Source organism: Rhinatrema bivittatum, chromosome 13, assembly GCF_901001135.1.
Source record: "Rhinatrema bivittatum chromosome 13, aRhiBiv1.1, whole genome shotgun sequence".
Lineage (NCBI taxonomy): Eukaryota > Metazoa > Chordata > Amphibia > Gymnophiona > Rhinatrematidae > Rhinatrema > Rhinatrema bivittatum.
Window position 1 is genome coordinate 62466068 of NC_042627.1, and position 18392 is coordinate 62484459.

Below are 18392 nucleotides of genomic sequence, written 5' to 3' on the forward strand. Positions count from 1 at the left end.
CGGGACATATAGCCCAGCTAATTTCTTTTGTAGTCCAGCTACTGCCTTGATGCAGTAATATTTTCCAGTTAGGCTTTGTGGTTTCTGGTGGATGGCAGACCCTACTAAACATGGTAGAAAGTTAAAATCACAGCCTTAGCATTACAATGATTCTTGTCCATTTTGCAGTGTCAATGTTGATTGAATTTTTGCTGGCACGCAAAACATTTTAGAGCTCTGCTTGTTAACAGACTATTGGACACCTCTTGCTCCAGGTACAGCAAAACGAATGATCCTATTGTCTGTAAGATGATTTATCAGGTGACTGATTTAATGTTAATTGCTGAGGAAATGGAAGTCATTCTTTGTGGATTAGAACTGTGGGATGCGTTTGTTCATTTCCAGTCAGATTAATGAAAGAATAACAAACTAGTCGAATGATGTAAGTTTGTGATATTTTCCTTTGACAAAGAAGGAAAAAATGCCCCCATTGCCTGGGAGAAAAAAGTCTTTGGCTGGAAAAGACGTGATTCCAACTTATAAAACCCCACACCGGTGTGCCTGTCCTACACGGGTGGGTACACAAGCTTATTTATTGCTCTTTGGGGCTGGGACCTCTCACCGGCTAGCTTTTTCACACTTGCTCTTTCTCCCAAGGCCGGATCCTTTGTAGGTGGGGGGATGGAAGGAAAACTTCCAGCGCCCGATGTGAGAGGGGTGACTTCTTTACATATTCCCTGATGGATGTGGTTTCCCCTGGAGAGGGTGGTGGTACCTGATGTGGGTGCAGTGAGTGCAAAATAAATTGATAGTGTCCAAAAATAAAAGTCCTTACTGTTAACAATGGTGAAGAATGGCACAAAAAAACCTCAAAACTGCAGCACCACAGAATTCTCCTCTCCAGTTATTACAGTCTCTCTCCTCTGTCTGTGAAGGACTCACTTGTATCGGGACAATGGAAAACATCCACTCTCTTGGGTTAAGATGAAGTGGAGTCCCAGCTGAGCAAGGTCTTTAAAGCTGGGTAAAACCCCTTCCAAACCGACAAAAATGTTAGAGTCTATGGCACAAAGAGTTAATCCTCTCTTTCTCTCCTCAGGGTGGTTTTCACCGGATGGGAGTCCCCTCCCCAATGATGATGACTCCCTTACTCATGGTTAGGAGATCTTCTGGATCTTCTTTTATTTTACACAGTCTCTTTAATACTCTCCTTGATGATGAGGATCCCTTTTTGAAACAAGCAGTTCTCTTCCTTCTGGCAGGAAGAAAGGGGCTGCCAAACGTCCTCCTAGATCTTCTAACTCAAAATGTTCTTTCTCCCAAAAGGAGAAACAGCGGATTCCTCTCCTCACAGCAGGTCACCACCACTTCAGGGGTGTATCTTCCCTATCCCAGGGTGGTCCACCCAGAGGGTTCCCCAATCCCTGTGGGCAAGACAGGCCTGGGTGTCCAGTGAGGCTCCTTAATAAAAATCTCAAAATCCCTGAAATTAGACTCAGAGGATTGTAACTATCCAGGTTGTGGACTGGAAAAAGAAACCCCTCCCACCTTTGGTCAGGACCCACAGGCTGGGCTAGCCTGCTTTTGCTGACTGGGCCTTTAAAAACAACAAAAACCAAGCTTCTCTGCGCTTCAGCACTCTTTGAAAACCTAAAGGGACGGCCTCCAGAGCTCACAGTGGAGAGCTCGTAAATAGACTGTCCGGGGGACGGCCATTCCAGACCCCTCAAAGGGAGGGGCTGCATTTGAATGGATCCTCCCTCCACTCTAACCTATTCTCTCTCTCTCTGGCTAAAACAACGGTTCACCCAGGTCTGTCTGGTGACGGACTGGTTTCCCTGACACATTCTGTACAATGTATTTATTTATTTGCATGCTTTTAATATACCGACGTTCAGGACAACAGTCTTATCACACCGGTTTACATTAAAACTGAACCTGGGAAAGTTACAAATAACCAGAAGAATAATCAGTATAATCAAAATAAGTTATAAATAACTGGTGGAGAGATAAAAAAAAAAAAAAGAAAAACTTAAGTAAACCTAGTGAAGATACCTAGAGAAAAGGTGATTAGAAATTAGCTCTGAGATTAACTTAGCTTAGTTTTTTCAGGGAGAGGGGGGGCTGTCAGGATAGAGGCTCTAAGGGGGAAGGGGGGAGGGTGGGATAACTAAGAAGGGGGGAGAGGATAAGCATGGGTAGACATGGAGTGATAGGGATTTAGTTACATTGAATGTTAAATCAAAATGGCCGCCTAAATAGATTGATGGAAGCAAGTTACTGAACCGGTGACATAGTCAACGGTTGGTTTTAGTGCCGCCTTGGATTAAGGAAAGGCTTGTTTGAAAAGCCAAGTCTTTAAGTTCTTCCTGAATGTAAGTGGGCATTGTTCTTGACGTAGTTCAGAGGGTAGAGAGTTCCAATGATACGGTCCCGCTGGAGTGAGGACTGGTTGTGGATGGTCTTGTGGATGATGGTCAGGGATTTATAAAGGATTCTGAAGTTGATGGGAAGCCAATGTAAATTCTTGAGAATGGGTGTGATAAGTTCTCTTCGACTAGAATTGGTTAGCATCCTTGCAGCTGCATTCTGGAGGATCTGCAGAGGTTTGATTGAAGTTGCGGGGAGGCAACTTCAATCAATGTACACAATTACATGATAAATTTTGTGTTTGTATATTCAGTGTCTCAAAAAAAGTGAGGAAACCCAAGACCGATTCTATTATCATACAGATGTGTAAAAGAGCTACATCACTTCAAGAACAGGTGGCCTGGGATCCCTTCCCATCAGGTGCCTGTTCAGGCATAAAGTGTGAAGGAAATGCAGTCATCTTTTACTGTTAGTTTGGATGTGCTATTTGTTGTACAATGTCGGGCGGATTTTAAAAGCCCTGCTCGCGTAAATCTGCCCGGATTTACACGAGCAGGGCCTTGCGCACCGGCGGCCTATTTTCCATAGGCCGCCGGTGCGCGCAGAACCCCGGAATGCGTGTAGGTCCCGGGGTTTTTGGACGGGGGCGTGTCGGGGGCGTTTTGGGGGCGGGACGCGGCGTTTCAGGGGCGGGCCCGGGGGCGTGGTTTCGGGCCGGGGCATTCCGGGGGCGTGGCCGTGCCCTCCGGAACCGCCCCCGGGTCGGGTCTCGGCACACCAGCAGGCTGCTGGCGCGCGTGGATTTACGTCTCCCTCCGGGAGGCGTAAATCCATGGATAAAGGTGGGGGGGGGGTTAGGTAGAGGAAGGGAGGGGAAGGTGAGGGGAGGGTGAAAGAGAGTTCCCTCCGAGGCCGCTCCGATTTCGGAGCGGCCTCGGAGGGAACGGAGGCAGGCTGCGCAGCTCGGCGCGCGCCGGCTGCCCAAAATTGGCAGCCTTGCACGCGCCGATCCAGGATTTTAGAGGATATGCGCGGTTATGCGCGTATCTTATAAAATCCAGCGTACTTTTGTTTGCGCCTGCTGCGCAAACAAAAGTACGCGATCGCGCAGTTTTTAAAAATCTACTCCTGTATGTTTTGAGGTAATCCGCTGAGACTGGAGGATCAGCGGAATATGTTTCCTAAATAAATTAATGACAGCAAGTCTACGTCTAATTATACCTCAAAAGTACTACTATTAGTACTTAACATCCCTTTAGCGCTACATGACAGACACAGTGCTGTACAAAAAGACAGTCCCTGCTCAATAGAGCTTTCAAATTAATAAGACAGCCATACAGGATAAGAGACTTGGGGTATTCATAAGGCAAGACATTGGTTAAAAAAGAAAAGAAAGTTAGTTAATGAGGCTAAAAGTCAAACCTGTTACTAATTTTAAAAAATCTCTTAAAATACAAAAGACAAACTCTACACCAATGATGTTTTGGCACTCCTGTGTCTGCTTTGGAAGGGTTCTTTGTAATCCACAAAAGTGCTTGACAAATCTCCTGGAAAACATTGTGCTACAAAATAAAAAAGAGAGCTGTTGTAATAGCTACACTCAAATTTCTCTGGACTCAATGCCTCAAAATATAACTGTGAACAATAAATAATCACTCTTGAATTCTGATTAGTTAGAAATGAATCATTAACAAACATTATGGACTGACTGTTCATAAATGTAAAGATATATGCGCCACAGTGCTCAGGCCTTTGCTGTAGCAATGTCGTCTTCCTCCAATTAATCCTTGTCTTGTGTTTGTTGTAGCTGTCAGTTGCTGTTACAGGAGAAAGGCAGCAGGCAGCTGCTTTCTGTCCAACAAACATATGTGAATGGAAACTTTTAGGGTCTTATTTCCAAAGGGTTTCTCCCATTTCCATTCCCCCTGAGATAGTTTTTGAAAACTGAACCCTTAGTTTAGCACCCATCAATAGTGTGTCCATTTTTTAAATGTGGATCTGCCCCTTTGATGGCTGATTACGTCTGTCATCGCTGTCCGTATGCACACGGTATGGTATCTTCATCATGAGCTCTGGCCACATGGTTGTTTTTAGCATTAATCATGATGCCATATCTGGGCCTGAGGTCACAGGAAGTTGTCTGAGGATGATGGTGTTCTCCTGCTGCTTACCAGTCAAATTTCTCCTTTCTCTTCAGGAAATGTATTGTGAAGTGATTTAATCAACATTTTATCCTTTCAATAACAGCCAAACTGTGGTTTCCTTGTACCTTCTGCTTGATTTGTTTCTCACTGCTTTGCCTGGTGGATACTTACTTGGTCAATATGGCTGACTGATGTCTCTTTTTAACATCTCTTTCCTTGTTTGCCAAGCTGTTAAATTTAAGCTTCCAGGGCAACATTGTTGTTAGCTTAAATCTCTCTGCAGTAAGAGCAAATAGAGGTGTTTTTGCAAGATCTTAGGCATTTCAAGTTGTATGTACTACTCTTTGCAAATTCTTCACTTTATATATTTCAATAAAAGCTAGTTCATGGAGGTAACTTTTTATAATCTGTCTCTTTTAAGGACTTTTTTTTTCCCAGGATATGCTTGTCATTAATCACATGTATGTTTACAAGTCATTTTATAAAATAATTCACATTAATCAAGGCTCCAAATACTTTGGAGTCTGTCCATGAATATGTTCCATCCTGTAATTCCCTCTGTAAACAGAAAATATTGCATTGCATTCTTCTGTGTAATATAAATTTGCCTGGTGCCAGGCAAAATGGGAGAAGCTATTCTTAAAAACAAAATCACTGGCCAACATTGTTTTAATAGAATTTCCTAGATTTTTTTGAAGATGTAAATAAACATGTAGAGGTGGACCCAAAAAACAAAGCGGAAGCCGATCCAATATTGCTGGTAAGCGAAGAGACGAAGAAGATCGGTGTAAAAAATGCCTTTATTAAAAAATTGCCCAACTCTGGCTTAGTGTTTCAGTATGTGGTAAAGTCTCCTGCTGATGTTGACAATGACGGGGTGAACACAAGAAATGTGCTATCTTATATATGCTTTGACACAAGGCATTGAACAAACTGGAATGCATTAAGAATCATGCCTGTTTGCCAGCTTGAGATTTTGAATAAATAACTTAATACATGCGGGATTGACTGTATTAACAACACTGAGATTGATATTGGCAATCGGTGATGACTTTCCACTGAATCTTTCAAAATCAACAGGATAGAAACAGCCCCTGAGGCAGCTCCTGCGAGAGTGAAACTCGGCCAGAGTCGGGCAATTTTTTAATAAAGGCATTTTTTACACCGATCTTCTTCGTTTCTTCGCTTACCAATAAACATGTAGATAAAGGTGAGCCTGTTGATATGGTGCATTTGGAGTTTTAGAAGGCATTTGACAAGTACCCCTTGAGATTGCTTTGGAAATTACAAAGTCATGGGATAGGAGGCAGTGTCCTATTGTGGATTGGTAACTCGTTAAAGGTCAGGAAACAGAGGGGAGGACCAAAAGGTCACCCAGAGAATGGTCATTGATGGAGTACCACAGGTACCACAGGTACTCCATCAATGACCATTCTCTGGGTGACCTTTTGGTCCTCCCCTCTGTTTCCTGACCTTTAACGAGTTACCAATCCACAATAGGACACTGCCTCCTATCCCATGACTTTGTAATTTCCAAAGCAATCTCAAGGGGTACTTGTCAAATGCCTTCTAAAACTGGGACCTGTGCTGTTTAGCACATTTGTAAATGATCTGAAAAAGGGAACAATGAGTTAATCAAATTTGCAGATGACACAAAATTATTTAAAGTTGTTAAAACAGAAATGGATTGTGAGGAGCTGTAGAAGCTCCTTGTGAAACTAGGAAAGTGGGAAGCTGAATGGTAGATGAAATTAAATGTGGAAAAGTGCAAAGTGATGCACATAGAGAAAAAAAAAAATCAACTATAGGAGGCACATAGTGTAGGCTTCCATATTAGGAGTCACCACCCAGGAAAAGGATCTTGGAGGTCCCTGTGGACAATTCGTTGAAATCTTCAATCAGTGTGTGGTGGCTGCCAAGAAAGCAAATAGACTGTTAGAAATGAACTGAAATGGAGAATAAAATGGAAGAAGTCATATTGCCGCTGCATGGTGCGATCATCCTAAAACAAACCGGTGCCGGCCAGCCCTGTGCTAGCACCATTTTTTAATCGCAACCAGCACAGGTGGAGCGACTGGGTCTCACTCTTACCTGGTTCTGCTTTAGAAAGCCTTTTATGAAGCGAATGAGGGCTTGGAGATAGCGGGGGAGGGTCGTGGGGTAGCAGTGCAGGTGTTTCTTTTTATCTCTTGTTTTGGAGTTTTCTTTTTTTTAAATTATATTTATTTAGGTTCAGCAAACAAATAAAACCAAAGGGCCAGATTTTCGAACTTAAGCGCAGGCGTAGATTTGTGCGCGCAACCTGGCGCGCACAAATCTACGCTCGATTTTATAACATGCGCACACAGCCGTGCGCATGTTATAAAATCTGGGGTCGGCGCGCGCAAGGGGGTGCACACTTGTGCACCTTGCGCGCGCCGAGCCCTAGGGGAGCCCCAATGGCTTTCCCCGTTCCCTCCGAGGCTGCTCCGAAATCGGAGCAGCTTCGGAGGGAACTTTCCTTTCACCCTCCCACCTTCCCCTCCCTTCCCTATCTAACCCACCCCCCCAGCCCTACCTAACACCCCCTCCCTACATTTATTATTTGTCGCGCCTGCCTCTGGGCAGGTGTAGGTTGCGCGCGCCGGCCGAGCGGGCCTTCGGAGGCCTCTGGCCACACCCCCGCCCCAGATTGCCCACTCCCCGCCCCTTTTTTCAAGCCCTGGGACATACACGCATCCCGGGGCTTGCGCGTGTCGCCGAGCCTATGCAAAATAGGCTCGGCGCGCGCAGGAGGGGTTTAAAAGGGTTACGCGTGTAACCCTTTTAAAATCCGCCCCAAAGTAAACATTAAATGAATCCCGAAATAGACTCCTGAAATGAAAAAAAAAAAAAAAAAGAACCAAAATAAAATATTTCACCTGCACATCTCTGTTTTCTTAAAAAAAAGACAAATCTGCCTCATCTACGTGTATTGTGACCCACCCTATTTTATCTTGCCTTGGCTGATGCTATATCGTGCTCTCAGCCTAGAGCACAGGCTAACGAGCTCTTGAACGTGCATTTTGGACGCGCTAGGCTAACACCTGATGCAATAAGGATTAGTGCATCCAAAACATGCGACCAAACCAGCTCGTAGCTAATAGCGCTCATCACATGTAAATGCATATAGATGAGGCTATTAGCTATTACCCCTGATGTAGAAAATCACCCTGCGCCCAATGCACATGTTTTATCATGGAAAGCTTAACACCAGCCCCAGGGCGCACACCGAGCTGTCTGAAACAGCCCCCCCTCCCCCCCCCCCCCAAAGCCACAAAAAAGCCCAAAGTACTGCTTTTCTGTGGTTCTTCCTACTTAATATTATCCTGATACTAAGTAGGAGGAACCACAGGAAGCAGCATGAAAAAAAAAAACAAACTTGCTGGCGTTCAGGTTAGGGAAACGGACACCCATTAATTGAGTGCCCATTTTCCTAACCGGCGCACAGCCAATTCTCCGGAGCGCCCGATGCCACAGACACGCTAGGGACGCACAACGTATCCCTAGCGCTTCCTTTTTAGCGCGACCCCTCGTTTAGGTAATGCATCGTGCGCCCGGGAGAGGTGGCTGGGTGCACGTTAGGAGAGCGGGGGCACTCAATCATGAGCGCCCGTTTTATGCGAGCCGATATTGCATCGACCTGTCTGTGGAGTAAATTGCCGGTAAAGTGCCTAACTGCAAACTTATGCAGGTACTTGAAAGCCTGTCCAGAAGAAAGCAATCTTCAATCACATGGGACCTGCTGGCACTGAGTTTGAATATCAGATTGCTCTGTGGGTAAATTATTGCATGTACATTTAAGATGAATCAGAAGGGCAATGTAAAGTTAGGCACGTTAATGACAGACTAGTCTGTGCACAACAGTAGCTTTGAAAACGTAAGGTAAACACATAGATCAGATACACGCCCATGAAATGTGAAATTGCACACATACGTACTTTCGGGCAGCTGGAAACCCACTCACCCACATACGGCTGACTTACGTGGGTCAACTCTGTTTTTATCCGCATAATAGACAATTTAGTCTTTGAAGACATAACCTGTGTACACTGTAGATAAACATATTGGCTCCATATCAGGGTCATTATAGGAACGCCATTTTTGTGATAATGGGCCATTCTTTAGCTGTTTCTCCTTAGTGCTAGCAATGCACGGCCATGCCCTCATCATCCGACTGACAAGTCTTTCCATTGGTTCAGAATGAGGGTTCTTGCAGGAAGCCCCCTCCCATTTGAAGGTTATCGATCCATATTATAGCCCCCTGTGACAGTCAGGTGCCCAGCCATAGGTCAAGAAAATTAGTTCAGTGACACCCCGTTTTTTTAATTTATATTTTCCGTCTTTCAGGACTGGTCGACCACTTCAAAGTGGATTTTGAGTAGGCTAGTCTTCGCTTTTAACTTGTCATTAAAATAAGTTTAGACTAATATAGCAAACTTACCTTTTATAGGTCCCATGCTGCTAGTGCTGGAAGACATTCATACGATTCTGGACAGATTTGTGTTCCACTGTTACAGCCAAGTACTTTCAATCAGCACATGTGGTCTAAATATCGATATAACTCGCTCCCAGTTGCTCTTGGATAGCATTTACTGCAGTTCCAAAAAAAAGAGCTGTGTGTTTGTGTTATAAAATAACCTAAAACTGTCAGGGTGTATTATAGTCTAGAAAACTTGAATGGAATGAAAGCGCTTTGCTGCTGTCAAATTTTATAAATAATGAAGATTAAACATAAAACCTGTTCTTTCGATGCCACCTTCTGGTGAAAAAGAGAAGACAAGGAATTTAGTTATTTCTGTTGGGTCTGTAAATGTGTACATAGCAACATTGCTTACCTGTAGCAAATGTTCTCCGCAGACAGTAATTCACCAGTCACATGAGTGGCTCATGTGATAGTGTGGGAGGTTGATGGTTGCTGCTCATATACAGCACTTCCCGCCCTCCCGTGGCACCACACCTGCTTAATTCCTGTCTAGCCAAACTGAAGGAACGAAGTGCACAATTTCCAAGGGATTTGTGTGACTGGTGAACTACTGGCCTTTAGAGGTAAGCAACTTTGCTTTCTCCGAATGCAAACAGGTTTAACAATCACAAGAGTAAGACACGCTAGCTAAAAGTTTATTTATTTATTTAAAGCTTTTTTTTATACCGGTATTAGTGGTTACATCATACCGGTTTACATCAGAACTGCAGGTAGAAAATACATCAAACAGGTACTGGGAATGGGACTACAGAGAAGAGGGAGATAAGAAGTCGAGGCTGGCAAGCGAGAGCAGCAAACTGTATAAGATAACAGGTGAACAATATAAACAATGTAAAAATAACTTTATACATAGGCTCAGGTCAGGTACTGATGCAGGATAGGGTCAGCAGTGCAGGGGGGGACTAGTCTGGGTAAGCCTGCTTAAAGAGCCATGTCTTTAGCTTATTTTTGAATTTGATGGTACAAGGCTCAAGTCGGAGGTATGTGGGTAGAGACTTCCAGCGGGTAGGACCAGCAATGGAGAGGGTTCGATCCCTCATGGAGGTGAGGTGTGCCTTCTTGAGGGATGGCACATGGAGGGTTCCTTTGTAGGTTGCTCTGGTGGGGCAGTTAGAGGGTATGAGGCGGAACAGTTCATCAAGCCAGATGGAATTGTGTCTGTAGATGGATTTATGAATAATGGTAAGGGTTTTATAGAGGATGCGTAAAGGGATCGGGAGCCAATGGAGGTCTTTGAGGATGGGGGTGATGTGGTCAGATTTTTTGTTGTCTTCAACAACAAAAAAGGTGAACACAAAACAATTGCAAAAATCATATTTTTGTTTGGGTGGAACACTCCCCTTTTACATTTTGCTCTTTACATTTTTTTTGGAATAGTAATAACAGGGATGACAACCCATGATCATAAAAATGGTCCCTGGCATGGAGGGAGTTGTGCTGTACCACCTGAAAAGGCCATAGAAAATAGACATGCCAAAATTACTATCCCTATAGGAGGCTATATCCGTCAATAATGTGATGCGAATGTGTGGACTGAACTCCAGGCCACAAGCTTGCAAATCTACGAAGATCTTAAATTAGCCACCAACATCACCGTAGCCTTAACATTTGGGCCTAGACATGCTAAGGTCAATCCTATCCAAGCATTACAGAAGAACAGGCAGTCTGCTACCCAGTTAGAAATGATGCATTTTGTCACTGCATTGCCAGGTCTACTGGTATCAAAAGAAACAAAAGGCTGAGTAAGCTTTCAAAGGGCTTAAATTCACCTCAGATAGAAAGCAGCAGGTCTTTTGCAATCCAGTATACGGAGAAATGCTTCATCCAGATTAATAAGAGGCATTCGGGGGGCTTGGTTGTAAACTACATGCGTGCATTTGAGTTCCACAAATGTACTTGCTCAATTGGCATTCTTCTAATGTGCATACTTTACACCATAATTTAAAACAGCTTATGGTACACAGACATTGTATCTTAAAAAGACATAGCAGAATTAGAAAAGGTACAGAGAAGGTCAACCAAAATGATAAAGAGGATGGAACAATCCCCCTATGAGTAAATGCTAAAGAGATTAGGGCTCTTCATTTTGAAGAAGAGATGGCTGAGGGGAGATATGATAGAGGTCTATAAAATAATGAGTGAAGTGGAATGGATAAACATGAATTAGTTGTTTATTCTTTCAAAAAATTTAAAGACTAGGGGACATTCAATGAAGTTACTAGGTGATACATTTAAGACAAATAGGAAAAAATAGTTTTTTACTCAATGAATAATTAAACTCTGGTATTCATTGCCAGAGGATGTGATGAAAGCTGTTAGTGTAGCTGGGTTTAAAAAAGGTTTAGACAACTTCCATATACCTTAAGGTGGAATTGGGGAAATCTATTGCTTATCCCTGGGATAAGCAGCATGGAACCTCTCGACCTTTTATGATTCTGCCAGGTACTTGTGATCTGAATTAGCCACTGTTGGAAACAGTATATAGGGCTAGATGGACCTTTGATCTGACCCAGTATGGAAAATATTATGATCTTGTGTTCTTCTAAGCAAGAAAGAAGAGCAGGATCTGGGGGTGATTGGATCTGATGATCTTAAGGTGGCCAAAAAGGTGGATAAAGCAACATCTAAAGCCAGAAAGATGCTTGGCTGTATAGGGAGAAGAATCATCAGCAGAAAAAGGGAGGTGGTATGTATTGCCCCTGTATATGTCTCTAATAGGATCTCAATTGAAATACTGTGTACAGTTCTGGAGACTGCACCTTCAAAAGGATATAGACCGGTTGGTCCAGAGGGTAGCTATTAAAATGGTCAGTGATCTTCATTCTAAAGCATATAGAGACAGACTTAAAGATCTAGAGATAAGGGAAGATAGAGGAGATATGATAGAGACATTTAAATATATCCAAGGTTTTCATGCAGAAGAGGCTCTAGCATGAAGGGTCATGAGATGAGGGTGAAAAGGGGTAGACTCAGGAGTAATCTTAGGAAAAATATCTTTACAGAAAAGATAGTGGATGCATGAAACATCCACTATTTTGTGATGAATGTATTATTGTCATCTGCCCAGAACAGTTTTTCTGCTATGAGCAGTATATACATTTTCCAAATAAAATAAGATAAATAAAATAGCCTCCCAGTGGAGGTGGTGGAAGCAAAAACACAGTGCCTAAGTTTGAGAAAGCATGGGGTAAACACAGGGGATCTCTGAGAGAGTGATGAGAATTATAAAGCTAAAATAGTTGGGTGATGGACAGACTAGAAAGGACATATGGTCTTTTTCTGCCATCACGTTTCTATGTTTCAGTATAAAAGTATATATAGTGCAATAATCAAAAGATTTTATGCAGGTGAACCTGTGTTTTCCTATGAAAAATGCTGGCTGATTATTGCCCCTTCCTCATGCATAGGGAGCGGAGTTAGGTTGGGGGAGGGAAATTACATGCAGAGATTTTTCTTCCATGCAGACACAAAGGACCCTCTTTCCTTGCCAATTTTGAAAGGGAAACTCTGCGAGGAGTTTCCCTTTGAAAATGAGTTTGCAATCCCATGGGTATAAAGTCTACTTGGAATTGCAAACTCCATGGGGAGTTTTTTTATTACCTTCATGCCATCTCGCTTCACACAAACATTCAGCTGGCTATGTCAGACACCTTGCAGGCATTGAGAATATTAGATAGCGTCTGCATACCCTTTTAGATATTCACCGCAAACATTTTAACTTGCGTCATAAACTGCAATAGTTAATAATATTCCATTTATATTACTCTAACAAGAACCAAACGCACTAAATTGTACAGTTATGGGTTGGACGCCCTATGATATTTTCAAGATGGCATCAAGAGCCTCTGCAGTGGCCACAGATACCAACTTGTGTTCATAATGAGGGCGAGTGTTTTGTTAGCGTGGTAGATAATGGAATGTTATCATCGGGAACGCTGCCATGCTGATCTTCTGGTCGCCGTGCAACTATCACACCAAGACATTTCAGATTTGAATATATTTCTAACAACTGATAGTCTTGGTGCAGGACCTTTTACAAAATAGGGTGAGGCCAGAAGAAAAGATACATACCCTTTATTTAAAAAAAAAAAAAAAAGCAACAGAAAAATATAAGATTCAATTTATTAGGGAACAAAATGGAGGCCTAGGAAATGAAATTTGAAAAGTTAGCCAAGAAACATGACAAACTCATATTTTGAGAAGGTAGTTAGTACTGCAGTTTTGTTTCATGGCATTCAAGCTGACCTTTGTAGGGCATTTTATTTCTTTCCCTCTGCATTTTAGGTGAACCTAAACCAAAAGTTACTTGGCTCAAAAACGAGGGACCCCTGAGAAATAATTCTGTCTTACTTTCAAATGGATTCCTGCTACTTCCATCTGCTTCCTTGGAAAATGAAGGGACATATTCTTGCATAGCAAGCAACGGCCTTGGAAAAGCAATGGCGACCTCCATTCTTCACTTATCTGGTAAGTCTCAAGTCTTCCTTCAGCATTCATTAGGGGCGACAGGTTCTGTGGGTAGAGTTTTGTAATCCAATTGACTTTTATTACAATTTTATGGAAACAGCTCCAGTGAACAGCCAGTGTCGAGCACCTTACAATGTGAAAAACAAATCCAACAAATTAGTTGTCAGCAGTGTGCAACTGCTTGATAAATTCTGCAGCTCTCATACAAGGCGAGGCTCCCGCATCTCGATGCTGTTACAGTTGGCATTGCTACTGTAAATAATCAGCTTTATTCCAGTGCTTATGGTCCAGGGAGAGAGGTGGCATCCCAGTCATTGTGCAGTGCTGACACCTAGTGGCTGGATTTAGGGGATTTGCAGGGGTCTTGAAAGAGCCTGGTGCATGGCCCCAGGCAAAGTACTGTTGCCATGATGGCTGGGCTCCGTTTTTTTGGGAGGGTAAAAAAATACTGCAGCTAGTTTTGAATGAAAACTCATGGCACTGTAGCCTAATGAATGCCATTCTGGGTGAACTGGAAACCCAACAGAGCTGGAGAAAACTGCTGGTGCCCCCCAAAAAATAAGTTATAAAATATACACTTATTCCATAGTAATAGTAATTTATTTTGTGATGCAGTTTTGTTCAGCTTAGTAAGGTGGCTCAGCATCTCCAGGAATATTTTAGAATTTTTTTCTGCGGCAGTCAAAGAGAGCAAGCATCAGTTAATGCTTCTCTCCACCTTCTTCCATCCCCCCCCCCCCCCACCCTGTCCCAAAAAGAAAAGGCTTCCAAATAAGGTCTTCTAAGACAATTCTCCCAGGAGAGATAATATCATCCTTCTTTCAAGTTGGCAGAGAAGGTCACAGGTTACAACCAAAGTGCAGCAGAAGCCTGTGACATCACCAAGAAAACCAGTATCCAAGAAGATAGTTGCACGGAAGTTGCTGGTATTAATAAGAGACTGAAAAACTTTGAAGAGTTTACATAAGTACATAAGACTTGCCCTACTGGATCAGACCAAAGATCGTTCAAGCCCAGTATCCAGTTTCCAACAGTGGCCAATCCAGGTCACCAGTTCCTGGCGGGATCCCAAGGGGTAGATAGAGTCCAAGCTGCTTATCCCAAGAATAAGAGGTGGATTTTTGCAGCTCCACCTTAATAATGGTTTATAGACTTTTCCTCCAGGAACTTGTCCAAACCTTTTTTAAATGCAGCTACACTAATAGCTTTCACCACATCTTCTGGCAATGAATTCCTAAGCTTAATTATACATTGAGTAAAAAATATTTTCTCTTATCACCTAGTAACTTCATTGTGTGTCCCCTAATCTTTGTACTCTTGAAAGAGAAAAACAACCGATTAACATTTACTCGTTCCACTCCACTCATTATTTTATAGACCTCTGTCATAGCTCCCCTCAGCGATCTCTTCTCCAGGTTGAAGAGTCCTAACCTCTTTAGACTTTCCTCATAGGGGAATCATTCCATCCCCTTTATCATTTTGATTGCGCTTCTCTGTACCTTTTCTAATTCTGCTATATCTTTTTTGAGATGTAGTTACCACTACTGCACACAATATTCAAGATGAGGTTCCACCACGGAGTGATACAGAGGCATTATGATAGCCTCTGTTTTATTCTCCATTCCTTTCCTAATAATTTCTAGCATTCTTTTTGCTTTTTTGGCTGCTGCTGCACAATGAGCTGAAGATTTCAGCATATCATTTATTTTTATTATGTTCATTAATTAAATGTACGGTAGATACTGTCTATCACATCGCTAAGTCTAGATCCTTTTCCAGAGTGGTTACTCCTAATGTGGAACCTTGCACAGTGTAGCTATAATTTGGGTTACTCTTCCCTAAGTGCATCACTTTGCACTTGTCCACATTAAATTTCATTTTCCATTTGCATGGCCAGTCTCCCAATTTTGCAATGTCCTCTTGCAAGTTCTCACAATCCTCCTGAGATTTAACAACTTTGAATAATTTTGTGTCACCTGCAGATTTGATCACCTCATTGTTCACATTGTTTATACATATATTAAAAAGCAGTGGTCCCAGAACAGATTTCTGGGGCACTCTACTATTCACCTTTTTTCCATTGGGAAAAGTTTACATTTAGCCCTACTCTCTGTTTTCTGTCTTTTAACCAGTTGGCAATCCACAATAGGACGCTGTCCCTATCCCATGGCTTTTTAATTTCCTAAGAAGCTTCTTATGAGGGACTTTGTCAAATGCTTTCTGGAAATCCAGATACACTATATCAACCGGCTCACCTTTATCCATATGATTATTTATACCCTCAAAATAATGAAGCAACTAAACATATACAGTTGGGCACCATTTGTAGTTGGTCTAGGGAAATTGCCCTAGACTACCTTCTGCTCTCTTAGATAAGTACTTATCTAAGAGAGCAGAGTCTGAATTTGATCTACTTTGAAACAGGGTAATTTCCCTAGACCAACAACTATACCCTAGTTTTAGAGTTAAATCCCATCTTACCCAGGCATCTTCTTTGTTGAGGTTTTATCAGTAATATGGCATTTGGCTGCCATGAATGGTAGTGATCTAAATCCTTCTGCTTTAAAAATGCATTTCATTTTATTTCAGAGCAAACACTTTCACAACCTAGTGCCGAACTGCCTAAAAGCAAAGAACGGAACCGCATTCTAATGGCATCTGGAGTTGGTACCATTCTCTCAGCTAAATCTGGCGATCTGCTGCGTATAGGTATGTTCTGCTTTCTTTTTCCACTGAAGCAGGTGTGGAGAGGTAGTTAATCACCCAGAACACTAGTCAACAGATGACCATAAGATTGATTGTTGTTGAATATAAGAATCTAGACCTTGTATTATCTATCTGGAGGTTGAGTGTGTAGCCAATAAAGCAGTCATATGTGTTCACAACTGTGAGTCTTACAAGTCAGGCTGATTCTAATGGTCAATAGTAGAGATGTGCTTCATTTTTTTCTGCCGGGTCGTTTTTTGACTCGGATACCTCGTGGTAAATTTCGGGTTTTCTCGTTTCTTTTTTTTGAAAAACGAAACGAGGAAACCCCAAACCGGGCCAAAAATCGAAACGGCAAAGGAAGCTTAAAGAAAACCCACCCCAAGCATTTAAAATCAGTTTTCTACATAAAAATACAAAGTTTACAAACTACCCCCCCATCCCGATCCCTCCCCAAGACTTACTAAGTACATCCCTGGTGATCCAGCGGGGTCCCGGGTTCCATTTGCCCTCCGTGCCCGTGCTACTTGCAAGCCGTGCTCTTTAAAATCATAAAATGGTGCCGAATAGCCTCTGAACTACCATGTCACAGGGGCTACCGGCGCCATTGGTCAGCCCCTGTCACATGGCCATCGGCGCCATCTTGTGCTCCTGTCATGTGACTGGAGCTGACCAATGGCGCCGAAAGCCTCTGTGACATAGTATGGGCAAAGGCTATCGGCGCCATTTTGATTACTGGCAGCCGACAACAAAATCGCTTTCGGACCCCTGCTGGACCCCCAGGGATTATTGGCAAGCCTTGGGGGGGTCAGGAGGGGGCTCTTGACCTCCCCAAGGCTTGCCAATAATCCCTGGGGGTCCAGCAGGGGTCCGAAAGCGATTTTGTTGTCGGCTGCCAGTAATCAAAATGGCGCCGATAGCCTTTGCCCATACTATGTCACAGAGGCTTTCGGCGCCATTGGTCAGCTCCAGTCACATGACAGGAGCACAAGATGGCGCCGATGGCCATGTGACAGGGGCTGACCAATGGCGCCGGTAGCCCCTGTGACATGGTAGTTCAGAGGCTATTCGGCACCATTTTATGATTTTAAAGAGCACGGCTTGCAAGTAGCATGGGCACGGAGGGCAAATGGAATCCGGTACCCCGCTGGATCACCAGGGATGTACTTAGTAAGTCTTGGGGAGGGATCGGGATCAGGGGGGGGGGTGTTGTATTATAGTTTATTTAAATGTTTGGGAAGGGTTTTAATTTAAAAAAAAAAAAAGTGTCCCTCTCCCCATGCAAACCCGAAAAACGAAATTTCCCCGAAAGTCGGGGAAAATTCTTTTCGGGTTTCGGGGCCTCCGAAACCACAACGAGTTAGGAAATTTCGTTGAATTTCCTAACTCGGGCGAAAAACGAAGCACATCTCTAGTCAATAGTAATCAAATGGTTCCGATCATACTAGTCTGAATAGAAGCAGTGGGTTTTTCTTAATGATAAATTTTTGGAATAGGTTGAAATGGGCTACAGGTTTCCTCAAGGTTCAGTTCTATCACCTGCATTATTCACTGTTTATCTGGCACCTTTGTGTTTTCTTATTGAACAAGTAAGAATTGAATTTAGAGACTATGTACACAATATTCAACTGTTTTTTCCAGTTAGGGGCTCTCTTCCATCAGTAACTAAGTATATTTCGAGTTGTGTATCTGTAATTAATACTTGGATGAGTAATAATTTAGTTAAGTCTGAGGTTTTATTTATTTAAAGACTTTTATATACCGAAGATCATGTACTGGTACATATCGCTTCGGTTTATGTTTACATCAGCTGTCTATTTATCTCCCTGATATGTCAAACTGTGTTTTAACAATGAATGGTCCTGTAATCCAGTTTTCAGAGTCAGTGAAAAATGTTTGATTTTCCTTAGATACCCATCTTAGTTTTAGAGGGCATATCCAGTCTGTATTACATTCTGGTTATTTTAAATTGAGAATGCTTCAGCGTGTACACTATATTTTAGATCCTAGTGATTTTAAAACCATTCTTCAGTCTTTTGTTTTATTGACTATTGTCTACTGTAATGCCCTTTATTTAGGCCTTCCTGCTTCTCAGGGCTTTGCAGATCTTACAGAATTCTGCTGCACTTTTAGTCATGAGGACTCTCCCTGGGAACATGTTACACCACTGTTGTGTCAACTTCATTGGCTTTTTAGATATCAGTGGATAAAGTTCAGAGATT

At 42.7% G+C, this 18392-nt stretch overlaps 1 protein-coding gene across 1 annotated transcript in view; it reads left to right on the plus strand.

Moving 5' to 3' along the window:
- The window catches only part of ADAMTSL3 (ADAMTS like 3), a 412023-nt gene that overhangs the window by 374972 nt on the left and 18659 nt on the right, over nt 1–18392 (plus strand). Inside the window, 2 exon segments of the mRNA XM_029574962.1 lie at nt 13282–13464; nt 16054–16173. Coding sequence (XP_029430822.1) covers nt 13282–13464; nt 16054–16173 — 303 coding nt within the window.